This window comes from Fomitopsis serialis (assembly GCF_022376445.1).
Source record: "Fomitopsis serialis strain Sig1Antser10 chromosome Unknown B0H18scaffold_56, whole genome shotgun sequence".
Classification (NCBI taxonomy): Eukaryota; Fungi; Basidiomycota; class Agaricomycetes; order Polyporales; family Fomitopsidaceae; genus Fomitopsis; species Fomitopsis serialis.
The window spans coordinates 45,067-58,683 of NW_025955016.1; the positions used below are offsets into that span (position 1 = coordinate 45,067).

The 13,617-nt window shown below is 55.9% G+C and overlaps 4 protein-coding genes across 4 annotated transcripts; 2 read left to right on the plus strand and 2 right to left on the minus strand.

The window, feature by feature from the left end:
* Nucleotides 1-2,238: 2,238 nt before the first annotated feature.
* Nucleotides 2,239-3,514, plus strand: B0H18DRAFT_1018943 (uncharacterized protein). The gene is made up of 2 exons (XM_048029408.1): nt 2,239-3,275; nt 3,344-3,514. Exons 1-2 carry the CDS (start codon nt 2,282-2,284, stop codon nt 3,364-3,366), a joined length of 1,017 nt encoding a protein of 338 aa, XP_047891104.1. The 5' UTR covers nt 2,239-2,281; the 3' UTR covers nt 3,367-3,514.
* Nucleotides 3,515-3,777: 263 nt separating this feature from the next.
* On the plus strand, nt 3,778-4,957 carry B0H18DRAFT_1018945 (acyl-CoA N-acyltransferase). Its single transcript, XM_048029409.1, has 4 exons — nt 3,778-4,391; nt 4,497-4,529; nt 4,582-4,733; nt 4,791-4,957. Exons 1-4 carry the CDS (start codon nt 3,978-3,980, stop codon nt 4,930-4,932), a joined length of 741 nt encoding a protein of 246 aa, XP_047891105.1. The 5' UTR covers nt 3,778-3,977; the 3' UTR covers nt 4,933-4,957.
* Nucleotides 4,958-6,142: 1,185 nt separating this feature from the next.
* Nucleotides 6,143-7,012, minus strand: B0H18DRAFT_526624 (uncharacterized protein). The gene is made up of 3 exons (XM_048038463.1): nt 6,956-7,012; nt 6,614-6,904; nt 6,143-6,558 (listed from the first exon to the last, which is right to left on the minus strand). The coding sequence occupies exons 2-3, from the start codon at nt 6,839-6,841 to the stop codon at nt 6,232-6,234; spliced, it is 555 nt and encodes a 184-aa protein (XP_047891106.1). The 5' UTR covers nt 6,842-6,904; nt 6,956-7,012; the 3' UTR covers nt 6,143-6,231.
* Nucleotides 7,013-7,613: 601 nt separating this feature from the next.
* B0H18DRAFT_1018955 (uncharacterized protein) lies at nt 7,614-11,795 on the minus strand. The gene is made up of 7 exons (XM_048029410.1): nt 11,763-11,795; nt 11,553-11,703; nt 11,417-11,493; nt 10,959-11,353; nt 10,394-10,904; nt 10,290-10,334; nt 7,614-10,220 (listed from the first exon to the last, which is right to left on the minus strand). Exons 2-7 carry the CDS (start codon nt 11,598-11,600, stop codon nt 7,757-7,759), a joined length of 3,540 nt encoding a protein of 1,179 aa, XP_047891107.1. The 5' UTR covers nt 11,601-11,703; nt 11,763-11,795; the 3' UTR covers nt 7,614-7,756.
* Between the last annotated feature and the right edge of the window lie 1,822 nt (nt 11,796-13,617).

Here is a 13,617-nt window from a genome sequence, read left to right on the forward strand (position 1 = left end):
TCCTCAATCGTTGCGGACGTACTAGACTGTCTTGACCAATTGTGGACACAGTTCGAGGGCCAACCGGGACATATACATCTACTAGCTTCCTGACGACCTGGACTCTACTTTGAACCTCACGCTAGGATTTCCACACTTGCTGGAATTATCAGACATCTTAGCAGGACGCGATCTGCCAGGCTACTCGGACTGCTGGACCGCTTCCGTCCACATACAGGCGACCCAAATCAATACATGAGCGTACTCCTGCGCCGAACCGATGATCCACTCTCTTACCCTGGCGGCTGCGTGGACCGTGCCCGATCTGCACGAACATCTGCACAAAGCGTCCACGAATGGGCTATGCTTGCCTGAGGACTCGGAGGACGCGGTCGGACCGTTTTACTCATACGCCTTTGCGGCGGACGTGCTGGTTGCTGTGGTGGATCACTTGGGGAGTTGGTAAATGGATGGGAAGTGACGAATGGAGCATGGAAGTACGGATTGTAGGATGCTACTACACGTGAGTACTCCAAGTTCATTCATGATGTCGCTTTGCCGTGACTCTGGTATCCCGCCCCTTTGTGCTTGCCTCGCGCGCTGACTCGATCGATGTATCACCAGAGAGAACACGTATCCGGGCCGATGTTGCTGTACGCATGTACGTCCTGTTTATGTGTTTATGTCTTGTATATCTTGTCTGACGATCATATGCGCTTAGATTTATGACGCGTTCTTGTCCCCCTTCAGGTTCTCGTGCTCTCCTGCTCCTATATGTACGATGTATCCAAATTTGACTACGAAGCAAGTTTCTTTCACGTCGCCCAGGTTAACAACACTACACATATCCGGCAAGATCCTACGCGTGTCTACAGTACGTGCTTGAAGATCACTCTATGTCAATATCACCCTACGCTTTGCGATCTCACACAAGTAGGATCCATTTGCCTAGATGGGTTAGACCACAAGGCAGAGGCAGACGAAGACACCGCCGACGCCCCGCTTTGCCAGCAGATGAAGAAGGACGAACGACTTACCGAGTAGCTCTCAAAGCAGCTCACGATTACACAAGGATGATAAGCATTGTACGACGTGATCCTCCATCCATCGTCAGCAAGCTGGGTAAACCGGCATTGGCAAGACATGTTGGCGCCGCGACGTACGACGACGTGCACAAGGATAGAAACCGACGGCATCCGTGAGCGTTATCAATCATCACGCTTTGTGTGAGGTATCCAGGGTCTATCCACTGTGCCAGTGCTAGGGGCATATGGCTTTGCCACCACGGTGCGTTCAAAGCAAAGTGTGCGCTTTGACCTGCGACCCGGGCGCTAGTAACGACCTTCGCATTTATATCGACAGCACCGTTTTCCGCTCGTCCTTCAGCAACCGCCAAACGGCCACCACTCGAACCACAGCCATACGTTGGGCGTCGAGTCTCGGGTTCAAGCGGTTCAGATCTGAATAACGTCTGTGAAGCCGTGCAAGACTCGGAGGTGGCAAAGCTCGTACATTCAGTTTAAGGTCAGTAACTTTGGACACGGTTGACAAGTCTCGATGTTGAAGCTGACCGTCTCTCATGGTAGCAGGCGACGTCGCTCGGAGGTCACAACATACTTAGATTTCTTTCGCGGAACGTACATACCACAAGATGCACCGGGCCTTGGCCATCACGGATATTTTGCATCAAATAGTGGACCAAGCTGGTCATAACATCCGGATGCTTCTGGCGTTAGCACTGGCATGCCGTGCGTTCAGCGAACCCGCCTTGGATACTCTATGGTCGACTCAGGTAGGCTTGGGCCATCTCGTCGAATGTTTGCCGTCAGATTTGTGGACCGTCTCGAAGGGTACTCAAGGGACATTGGTGAGCCATGCGTCCGTCCTGTAGAAATTGCTGTTCACCGACTGCTGTTCGATGTAGATGCTCAAGGAACCTATAAGGCCCCTCACGCCACAAGATTGGGAGCGCCTCGACTTTTACGCTCGACGGGTTCGACTGTTGTATACCGACACAATAGACTCTCGACCGCAGTCCCGCGGTATCTCGGTGGACCTCTTTCAGTGGCTTTTCTCGTCGAGGCCCTCCCATCGGTTGCTCCCAAAGCTATCGTTACTCCATTGGACGAACAACATACCGCGCGATTATTTTGAATCGGCATACCTGCTCTTTGGCCCCCGACTCTCCAGCTTGGAGATTGGAAAATGGCCATCGCAGTACGCTGTCGACCCCCCTGCTGTCACCCCGACACTATCTCACCTTCTTCGACGTTCACCGGATGTTCAAAACCTGAGAGTCCACATGCCGTGGAAGCGCATGGAGTGGGATCGGGAAACCATCCCCGGCGACGTCCTCACGTCATTCAAGAAGCTGAGATCTTTCGAGATGTTTTCAGTCGTGCCCATGGTGTTTAACGTTTTCATGAGGTTGTCAGCCTTACCAGATCTCACGGAACTGGATCTTCCAGTCAGCCGCCAATGGCAAGCCATACCTGGACAATCGGGGGACGGCCACACCACGAACGACCTCACCTTTCGCTCTCTGGGCAGACTGTCGATGTACGGGACATCCATGTATGACCTAGAAGCGGTCCTATCGACCTGTCGCTTTCCCCGGCTTGAGGAACTACTCTTGAAGTCGGGCAGCGGTCCCGGAGGAGTCACCCTCGGTATTCTCCTTCGATCTATCGATCGATTTTGCCCGCATGCCACGCTGAAGAAGCTCCGCATACTTTCTGGCCGTGGCCAGGATACTGTAGAACCAGGGATATCAACCGCCAATCCGGCGTGTCTGCGACAGCTATACGGCTTTCGCCACCTGCGCAGCGTCGAACTCGACATGCGCATGCGCATCGCGCTTGACGACGACGCGGTCAAGGAGATGGCGATGTCGTGGCCCTATCTGGAACGCCTGGAGCTGTCTAGCAACGACAAAAACCTCGCGGAGACTGCAGTAACGGTGCGAGGCCTCGCACATCTCGCTCGGTATTGCCCGTCTCTGGCCTCGCTTACGATCGACGTGAACACGACCCACTCCCCCATCTACACCCTCCCCTGCATGGACCTGCCCGCGAAGCCTGGTGACGGTCACTGCAACCGGGTCCTGAAGAGGATTTGCTTCCCCCGTTCGCCTGTGCATGCCGACACCGCGGAGATCGGGGCTTTCTTATTCGTGATCTTCCCCAACTTGAAGCACATCAATAGGGGGGTCAGCTCCGAGATAGGCCAAGCTTGGCTGGCGGTGGAGAAAGTGCTGGACCTCTTGCGGATAGTATCTGAGTGGCAAAGACACGATGGTGAGTCCTGCCGTGTACCTTGATGTCGTCGGACAACTATTGACGAGGCCAACGCTCCGCTGCAACAGTACCGCAAGTAGCCCCAGTGTAGAGGTTCGAAATTCCTATGGAGCTCCGCTATGGATCAAACTGTGATGTATAGTATGTTAAGTATATAGCTCTTTCGCTGCGCATATTCGGCGACGCAGTGTATATCCGTATAGTAATGCGTAACACAACACGAGAAGGATTTCTCATGAGTAGATCTCGTCATATTCGATATATGCTCTTTCGACAAGGTAACAGAACTAGCTGCGCCGGTCCACGAATTCGAAGACGCGTTCGTTCACTTATTGGCCAGGTGCGCGTGAGCATACGTCCTCCCCCACTCAAAGAGTTCTTCTTTAGGGTCTGCCTATTAGGGGAGACTAGCGTGAGCATGTGTGGCGCGTTAAGCTTCACGCCCTCATCCAACTCTCACCGAGTCCGTCTCGCTTCTGCACTCGAGCGACAAGACTGGTGTGCTACGATTAGCATGAGACCTTGCAGGATCTATGGACAATACTTCCGCCACCGGCGCCGGACCGTCCCCGTCAACATGGATCGCCAATACAGTTTAAGGGCAACGGGCGAGACATGACTCGACCAACAGTCGACTCGACGGCTTGGACTTGTTGAAAACCACAGATCGACGCATAATTCCTGGTCGAATACACTGGAGCCATGTCGGCATACGGCGCGATCCTCACTCCCAACCGGACTGCAGGACCTCTTCCAACCACGCGCTGGCGACTCCAGCCAACCTCCAAGTACACTCCTGCGCCGGATGCACACTTGACGATCCACCACCTCACCCTGGCGACTGCGCGGGCCGTGCCGGGTCTGGTTGAATACCTGCACAAGGTGTTCGCGGATGAGCTTGAGCGCGGATTGACCTATCCACAGGAAATCCGCGCAGGCGAGGAGTACGCGCTCGAGACGTTTGAGGCCTACTACTTCGCGGCGGACGTGCTGGTGGCTGTGATAGGAGAGGGAGGCTCGGGTGAAGAGATAGTTGATGGCGGAGAGGTTGAGCTCGGTATCGGAGACGCGGTCAAGGGACGCAGCATGGAGGAGTGTATTGCTGGATGTTACTACGTGAGTCTCTGTCTAGACTCCATAATTAAGCCCTTCGTACCCTACCATCCGGGACGTCGGAAAGGCTTTACAGTATCCCGGTGACTGATCGACATCGTTTTGCAGGTGAAACCGAACTATCCTGGCCGGTCCTCTCATGTACGTCCCAGTATAACGGACATTCACTTTTCTGACGTCAATATGCATGTAGATCTGCAATGCTGGGTTCCTTGTCCCCCCCGCACAACGTGGGCGGGGCATAGGTGCCGTACTCGCGCGTTCCTATCTGCACTACGCACCAAGGCTTGGCTTTGAGGCGAGCGTGTTCAACCTCGTCTACAAAAACAACGCTGCGAGTGTCCGGTGAGCCCTTGCCATGCGTGATCTCTAGCAAGGGCATACTGACACCCGTCCGTGTAGGCTCTGGGAGGCCCTCGGCTTCACGAAGGCGGGGCTCATTCCGCGTGCGGGACGACTGAAGAAGGCAGACGGAAGCGAGGGTGAGGAGTTCGTTGATGCGTACGTCTTTTACCGTAAGTTCGACCAATGTCCGAGTCAGTGAGCACAGCCTGCAGTGCAAGAAGGGCGAACTAGCGATTGCGGTTGTATGTACCATATCTCAAACAGCCTGAATCCCGATCGACTGTCACGTCATGCTAAGTAGCTGGCACAGTGTTTGCCGCACGTTTGCTACATCAGCGTTCCGAAACAGACAGCCCGGACATTGCAGCGTGGCGGAAGAAAGGAATTGGAGATTATTGTAAGTTGTTGTAACGCTAAATTGAAGGGCTGCGTAGATGCTCCATCGATATAATATTGACATGTCGATAGCAGACGTTACGTTGCGTCTGGTCCTGCAGAGGTGTATACATCAAAGTAGGTCAATGAGTCAAGGCATGTCGTTACTTACTGGCGTGCTTTTCCCATTCAGATGCCATGCGTAGGACCAAATTATATCCCATACCCTTCTCCACCCCAATCAAGCTCCGGATGTTGGGGAAGATCGCATTGAGGAACGCCGCTATTTCGCTTCATTCCCAACGGAAACGACATGCGAACTCGATCTCCTCGAGGGCCCGGTTGCAGAAGCCGCCGCCGGGGATCACATCGGCGGAGACGACGGTACCCCTCGTCTGCACGTCGATACAGAGTGACGACAGCGAAGGACAGTACCGGGCGAGATGCGCAGGCCTTCCAGCGTCGCCGAAGTCGGAGGTGACCTAAAATGCAGGTACTCCAGACGAGGCCACGACTTGGCCATCTCCTCGACGGCATCGTCGTCGAGGATGATGCGCATCTTCGTGTTGAGGCCAAATTTACGAAGAGTCGGAAGTCATAGAGACGTCGGAAGGACGCCTGCGGTGATGTCGTGTACTACATCCGCGAGGTGTTCATTCGCACCGCTTCGGATTTGGATCGACTCTAATATAGCATGTTGGCAACGATCGTGAATCAGCCGGAGCACGCCATCGAGAGCGTCCGAATTGGATTCGAAATGGTTGTCAGGGATATCTCTTGCAGTCGAGGAAAGCAGCAGCGGATAAATGCTCGGCATCAGCCATTGTCGTCATCCTCATAGTCAATCTCTCCAGAGCGCGGAAGGTAAGAGTTTGAGGGTCCCTTCTGTCCCAATTGGCCAGTGGCTCGTTGTTTGTCGAAAAGTAAGGTGCTTCTGTGAGGTTTGGCAAGGTCGACAACCGCGAGGGTGTCAATGTCAGGATATGCTCCCCGCGAATTCTCCAGCCCTTTCAACGCTGGAAGAATACCAGAAGGATGGGCTGACAGTCGGAATCCCTGTACTGGGACTCGTTGACTCTCAACAACTTGACATCTGGTGAACGCAGAGGGAGGTGCAGCAATATCACGTCAAGCATACTGGTGTCGGCGAGCCGAGGGGTGCTGATGTCCAGCTCAGTGAGCCGCGGGCCAAATAGCGTGTGCGCAGAGTCGTAATACTTGGAAGATATCTCCTTCCCCACCCCAGGTCAAGGAAGGATAGACTAGGGAGCAATTGATGAGAAGTCCTTGACGAGAGAAGCCAACGAAAGAGGGGCCCTGAGACGCGGCACTCTGTACGGGACTTGAAATAAGGGGAATCATCAATATCTAGTGTGCGGACCCGCCGAGCGTAGACGTCGAAGCGCTGCCAGTCTTGTTGTGTGGTGGCCCTCGTAGGTTCGCTGAGCGTCTGGATGCATCACGGACTCAGCTTTCAATTAACAGCGGAGCAGCAGCTTACTCACTATATCCTCCAATGGGTCATCTGAATATGTCCATAGATCCTCCGGTAAGCACTGGACGAGACGGCCCAAGCCATCCTGGTAAGCCCACAGCATGTCCAAGGCGGCCTCCTGGAATGCGCGGCATGTGAGCGCCAGAGCCAGGAGCGTCCGTTCTTCCAGTGGACACGGCCTGGCGACTTCATTCACCACCAATTGAATGAAGTCTTGGATAGTCAGAGCTCGGTGCATCGTGAGATGTAGGTTTCAACGGGAAGCGTGGAATGAGTTTCAATTCTTCGACCGAGTGTCCCGCTGATTCCGTTGAGGTGAGTAGATGACTTTGGTACATTGGACGTGACGTACCAGCACTGGGCCAGGACGGACGAGGTACTTGTTCTGAGGACTGACCGAAGTAACGGACCAACGCCGGTCACTAAACTTCAACTTGAACCAAACTCGCTGGCGTTCTCAACGCGAACACGTGACGCAATGGCGACGCGCACTGGCAGGCAGGCTCGCTCCCGAGTCGCCTCCTCCTCATTAAACCTCAAGCTTGGAGCGACAGATTGGACAGACACAGCATAGTAACGAAGACTGTAAATGAGGTGAGCGGTTTTACACTCTATATATGTGCAGCGCAAATGCCATAAGAGTTATGCAGAAAACTAGAACTTCAAGCAGTGTTGTAGTACCCACTTCATGATAGGGACGATTGGCATGCCTCATCACACTGGCACGAACTAGAGCATGGGCTGTGCGCATCGATTTTGTATCACGACCGGGTCTGAGATCTGACCATCGCCTCAGAATTGCACATCTGTGGTGTTCAGGGGAAATCACTATCCGAGACCACCAATTGCGTTATGTACTGGCCGTCGTCACAACGTCATCGTTTCAAACGAGCTCACCGTGTATGCGCCGATTCATAAAAGACGCTTACCGGATGTTTTGGTGTGCAACGGAGATCATCAATCTACCTCATAAGAGCAGCAATCACTAGCGCGACGCCGGGTCGTTTCGAGAATGGTATCAAGGGTATATAAAAGAAGTATTAGACAACAGTATATACAACACCGGATCACATGGAACTGGGTATGCTGGGTATGCGTACTACTCACGAGCGAGCCGGAAACCTATCTAACATTCTAAACTCTTTCAACAGCTTCACTTTCCGACCCTGCCCCGACGAGACCCAGTAGCTCCACGCCTAGGAACCGTTCTCCTCGGAAGGGGGCCAGGACCTAACGGACGACTACGCGAGCGAGTGACCCTCCGCGGAGGCGATGTCGGCTGCGGCGGGACCTGCGCGTCAGAGTGTTCGCCGACGACGTTGGCAGGCTTCCTCTCAAAGCTCATGGACTTCGCGACGAGCATCGTCTCGATGTTTTCCTCCGCTACCTGATCCTCGTCTTCACTTGCCTCCGGGATCGGCGAGAATGGAAGACTACGCGCCGGCATCGCGACTCCTGGTGCCTCCGCGACAACGTCCGCGTCCTCGCTACCTGAAGGTCCACTCACTCCGTCCTCAACATCGCCATGGAGCCCCGAAGGTTGCGCCGAGTCTCCATCGCCAGCGACGGAGTCCATGCCATCCTGCGTGAAATCGGGGGGCGGTAGAGGTGATGACGCGGTATGTTCTTCGAAACGAAGTCCAGGCATCCCAGGTTGCCAACCGGGGTTGCGCGGCGTGACAGGCGAGTTGGTGTTGTCGCGTGCTGAAGCGCGCGCGCTAGCGTTCATGTACCGCAACGCCTCAGCGGCGCCATCCCGGTCGTAGGACCGGTCGGCGTTAACTATCCGGGCTGCAACCCCAGAAATGGGCTCGTCGCTATCATCTGTCGCGGCGTCGTCGACCTGCATGGCATCGTCATCGACCTGCTGAGCCCCTTCGGATTGCTGAGCCCCATTGACTTGCTGAACCGCGCCAACTGGCTGGGCACCGTTGACTTGCATAGCGTTAGGAGCGCCTGGCGTGCCTTGCTGGGGAATGCCCGTTGGTAGCTTGTCAGGGTATCCGGAGTACCGCACGCAAGCCAGTACCTGCTCGCAGGGCATCAGGAAATCCTTGATTGGATCCTTATCTTGTAAGACGATCGTCCGCGGGACAAGGCCCTCGCCTGTGTGCACCACGCTATAACGCGCTATGAGCTCTTGCGGGCGCTCGATCCTATCGTATGTCCTCGCGCGCAAGTCTGGCTGGAGCACAGCTTTGGCACACTCTAGCGGAAATGCCGGATTGTTCTTCACTTTAGCGAATATAAAGTCCGAGAGTGCGGGGCGGTCAGCGGCACCGTCGTCATTATTCCTCGTCGGCTGACTCGGTCCCGCTTGGTATCTGCTGACTTGCTGGGCAATTGTCGGTTCCCTGCCTCCCAGGTACAGAATACTGGCTACCAGGAGGTCAAGGAATATGTGGTGAAAGTCGGCCAGCGGCGTATATCCATTGGAGACCATCGCGTCGATCGCCTTGAAAGTGGCTGTCCAGTGCGCACCGGGAATGCAGGCGGAAGCCCATTCACCCGAATAGCCCTGGGGGAAGGGTGATCCCTCTGCAATGGGGACGGTAGGAAGAAAATCTGGGCCCAGAATGATCGCAGCGCCGATTGCATCCGCGTTCCTCAACAAGCGAACAGGTTGGGACTGCCGGGCGGCGCCAGCGACACCTGGAGCATCACCACTCGGACCCGTTCCCGGAGCAATGTTGCTAGGTTGATATACGCTAGCCGCGGTATCGCCTACTGGGCCAACGACTGGAGCAGGATGAGCAGATGTATTTGCGACGGCGGCGGCGAGCTGACCCGTTCCAGGCGTTGCGTTGCTCCGCACAGCGTGTCTCCTGGAGCCGAATGGAATTACCTCGCCTTCAAAAGTCAGGTACCCAGCGACCACGGTGGAAACGAGAGGGTTCAAAAGAGTGCCCACGCAGTTCAGTTCGAACGGCAAAAATGCGAGGGGGCAAGACTTGCTATGAAGGCGACGTATGTTGATTTGAAGCAGGACTGATGCCAATTCCCTCCCGCTGAACGCGCAGATACGCACGAATGGGGGTTTACGCGCACCCTCAGCGGCAATGCGTTCGTTGTCTGTGATCTGCCAGAGTGCCGCCCGGGTCGGGATCATGCGCTGGTACCGCTCGCCGCGATACAGAGGTAGCCGGTTTTCCTCAGCATCGTCGACACCCTCAACGTCGTCCGCATCCGCAGAACCTTCGTCTGCCTCTTCATGATCCTCGGTATGCGCCTTCTCCTTGCCTTTCTTCGACGTCTTTTTCTTGCCTTTGTTCTTCGCCTTCCCTTTCCCCTTGTTCGGCGCCTCCTTGTCCCCCTCTTCCTGGGGACCGGCCTTGCGCAACTTCTTCTTCGGGGGCTGATTGGCTGGCTCCTCCGTTTCGCCCTCCAATGTCGATCCACCCTCCTCTTCGTCATGACCGGCCTTGCGCTTCCTCGTCTTCGGAGGCTGATCCGTTGACTCTTCTGTCTCGTCGTCTCCCTCGTCCTCCGACTCTGGCCACAAGCGTTTGTTCATGTAGTCGACATCCCAGCCGACGCGCAAGCTATCGAAGAACCGCTGCGCCAGCTTATTGGGCACGACAACATTCAGTCGCTTGAGTCCCTTCATCTTCCTGTCTCTGGAGAACGTCCGTCGACGAATCAGCATACCGCCTCGCATCTTCAACACAAAGCGAGACTTGACGCACCCGGCAGGCATCGGACATTTGCAGATCTCGGTGGCCACGTCGGTGCTAACGAGACCGAAGCAGTCAGCGCGCACGTTCAGAGACGATGAAGGCGGTGCACGTACGGCCGTCGTGGAGGAACGTATGTAGGCAACCTCCCATGTCCCTCAGGCTCCTCGGCTACACCGTCTTCATCTCCCGTTCGGAAATACCGCCACGTCCGCTTCTCGGGCTCCTCTCCCCAGAAGTCTGCAGGGTTCCACTTCCCCGGGACCGGGTGGTAGTACGAGAAGAACGTCCTGAATCGGTCCGTGCTCGCGTGCGTCATCGTGGCCGTCCGGATGTGCGTGCGCGACGAGGCGAGCACCCCCTGCACTTTCTCCTGCATCGACTCGAGCGCATCCCACTCGTGCTCCGCGTTGTTGTGCGCCTTACGTAGCAGGCGGACGCTGTAGATCACCTCGTGCTGCTCCGCGAATCCTGTCAAGGCCGCGTTTTCATAGCGATGTCGCGCTTTCTGGTCCTCGCGGCGACGGCGCCGGGCGGCGTCCCTATAGGCTTCTCGCTGCCGCTCAACTTCCTTGCGCTGTCTAGCCGCATATCGCGCTCGCTGTGCCTCGGTCAGATGCTGTGCGCCTGGACGCGATGAACTGAGTTAGAAACGCGTGGAAAGTGGGATTCATCACTTACCTCCGGCTTCTCCTTCGATTGTGCCAGACCTTGTCGTGCCACCATTGACTCGTTCGACGTTTGGTGGCTGGACGTCAACGGCGGGGGCCTCGCCACTCGGCCCAGGAGCCTGTTGGGACGCCGGGCTGCTGGCGTGCGCAGCCATCGACGAGTTGACGTGACCATTGACAGACAGACCGTTGTCGACAACACCGTTTCGGCCAGTCTCCGACTCGCCTTGCGGGAGTGGCGTCTGCGCGTGGCGCGGGTCACCAGGGTTTGAAGCAGGCTGCGTACCATTTGCTGCTGTTGGCGAAGAGGATAGACGTGTCCGCGGCTCAGCCGGTGCGGGGTCTTTGGCTAGAGACGCGCGTGTTTCGGAGTTCTGTCCGTTTGGTGGGCTTGCAATGTTGAATCTGAATCGAAGCCACAGTCAGAGACTCGTAACCTGTATTCCGTCGTAGCATTGCACAACGCACCCTTCGCTTCCCGGGCGACGCTTCCGTAGTTGTTCAATAATCGCACCGTTCTTCAAGTTGGCCTTGATGTTGTGCATCTAGCAGGACGCCACCGCTCAGCGTTGAACGAATCGGACGAGATGAACACTGGACTCACCCTCGCCAGCTGTTGGAGTTTGGGGCGCTTGAGAGCAGTAGCGTCCATTATGTAGATGGTAGGTCGCAAGTGGGGGATGGAAGAGGTAGTGTGGCAACCGTGACCACGGTCACTTGGTATTAGAGGCGCCACTCGGAGGACGCTTTGACCACTAAAAGAGAACAATGGGTTGAGCTACAAGGGCCACAGCTCAATCAAACACGTGTATACCGCGATGTGTGGCTCATGCTTCTAGATCCGTTGATCCCCCGCGTCGTACTGGCCCGGTGGTCACGGTGGTGGTAGTGGTAGGTCTTGGTAGTACCACCTCCTCCCGCATGACATTGAGACTATCGAAGCGGTCAGGCTCCCTCCGGGATGGAACCCGCCCTTCGCAGTCTACATCGCAGATAACAAAGACGAGGCGGCCGTAAACGAGAAGACCTGGGCCCGCAGGCCAGGATACCGCGTGTATACAGACGGATCAGACATCGAAGGCGGAGTAGGCGCGTCAGCAGTACTCTACAAGCCAGGAAATGGGGAACCCCAAGTCCTCCGCTACCACCTAGGCTCGGCGTCTCGTCACACGGTCTACGAGGCTGAGATTGTCGGGCTAATACTAGCGACTCACCTTCTCATACAGGAGATCAGCGCGAGAACGTCCTCTTGCGCCGCCGACAACACTGCTTGCCTCCTGGCGGTGCAAAACCGGAAGCCTCACCCCGCCCACTACCTTATCGACATGCTCCTAGGCGAGATCGACTCTCTACTGCGACGACACCCCGGCGCAAAGCTCACGCTGCGCTGGGTCCCAGGCCACCGCGACATCCCAGGCAATGAACGTGCCGACCAGGAAGCGAAGAAAGCTGCGCGGGGAGAGGGCAGCTCCGCTGCCCTGCTCCCGAAATGCCTGTCCGAACATCTCCCTGCCAGCATCTCAAAGGTAAGGCAGATGCTCGCTGAACATTTCGCACGCTGCGCGCGCGATGAGTGGAAACGCTCACCGCGTTCCACTAAGATGGATCGTATAGACCCGGATCTTCCGTCTAAACGTTATGTCAAGCTAATGAACTCTCTCCCACGAAAGCATGCCAGCCTCCTTATCCAACTACGTACCGAACATGTCCCCCTACAAGCCCACCTCCACAAGATCTCGAAGGCGGACTCACCTACATGCCCCACATGTCACCTCGCACGAGAGACAGTCCACCACTATCTACTGGAATGTCCATCGTACGACGAACAACGCGCACACCTTGCTTTCACACTCGGACCAGCTGCCAACTCTATACAAGCGCTCCTCACCCATCCTCGAGCCATACGACTCCTGTTCCGATTCATTCACGCAACAGGCCGCTTCGCGGCCACCTACGGCGACCTCGGCCTCGCCGCCGACTGACCAACCTCACCCCTTCCCTCTCCCTCCACTCCGATAGCACCTATCCCCCTACTTGATTACTATACGGTCCACTCCTCGTACGATACACTCGACTCTACCGACACGCCAGAGAGACAGCGAGCGGCGCCTACGACGGTCACTGTAGGAGCCGGGAAAAGTGCTGCGATGCCGGGGCCGCACCTGAGGGCGGCAGGTTGCACCAGTCTGCCCCGCGCACCTCACTCACACCCCGCTCTGAGCCAGACCGCTCGTCCAGTCCGATAGCTCTATCGAACGTGTGTCGTCTCCCGGGCGGGAGTCCACTTTCCCATAAATAGATTACCTCGTTGCATTCGCACTCCCATTACTGTACATACATGTCACTGTCTCGGCACCATATTTTCCTTTTGCTCTCTTACTGTACCATCTCCAGCTCTCGCCCCGGCGTGAGCCTATGCTCAGCTTGAACCTACGTGAACACTTCCGTACCTACTCCTAGTGCTAGTGCTTTGTCTACATAGGGCCCGGCCCTCGCGGACAATAAAGGGATTCAAAAAAAAAAAAAAAAAAAGGTCTTGGTAGGTACTAGGCATAGTGGCCTCCTCACCATGATGATCTACCAGTACAATAGCTCTGTCGCCAGGCGTGCAGAGGTCAATACACTCCACAGTGACCGATGTCACAACTGTAGCTTACTGCACGGGGCTT

Bases quoted from the DNA above. Each gene is read 5' to 3' on its own strand.
- B0H18DRAFT_1018943 (XM_048029408.1), top strand. From the start codon at position 2,282: ATGCCGTGGAAGCGCATGGAGTGGGATCGGGAAACCATCCCCGGCGAC. The intron at 3,276-3,343 runs GTGAGTCCTGCC...CCGCTGCAACAG, and splicing joins TGAGTGGCAAAGACACGATG to TACCGCAAGTAGCCCCAGTG.
- B0H18DRAFT_1018945 (XM_048029409.1), top strand. From the start codon at position 3,978: ATGTCGGCATACGGCGCGATCCTCACTCCCAACCGGACTGCAGGACCT. The intron at 4,392-4,496 runs GTGAGTCTCTGT...ATCGTTTTGCAG, and splicing joins GTATTGCTGGATGTTACTAC to GTGAAACCGAACTATCCTGG. The intron at 4,530-4,581 runs GTACGTCCCAGT...ATATGCATGTAG, and splicing joins ATCCTGGCCGGTCCTCTCAT to ATCTGCAATGCTGGGTTCCT.
- B0H18DRAFT_526624 (XM_048038463.1), bottom strand. From the start codon at position 6,841: ATGCACCGAGCTCTGACTATCCAAGACTTCATTCAATTGGTGGTGAAT. The intron at 6,559-6,613 runs GTGAGTAAGCTG...TGATGCATCCAG, and splicing joins ATGACCCATTGGAGGATATA to ACGCTCAGCGAACCTACGAG.
- B0H18DRAFT_1018955 (XM_048029410.1), bottom strand. From the start codon at position 11,600: ATGGACGCTACTGCTCTCAAGCGCCCCAAACTCCAACAGCTGGCGAGG. The intron at 11,494-11,552 runs GTGAGTCCAGTG...GCGTCCTGCTAG, and splicing joins AACTCCAACAGCTGGCGAGG to ATGCACAACATCAAGGCCAA. The intron at 10,221-10,289 runs GTGCGTCAAGTC...GACGTTCTCCAG, and splicing joins AAATGTCCGATGCCTGCCGG to AGACAGGAAGATGAAGGGAC.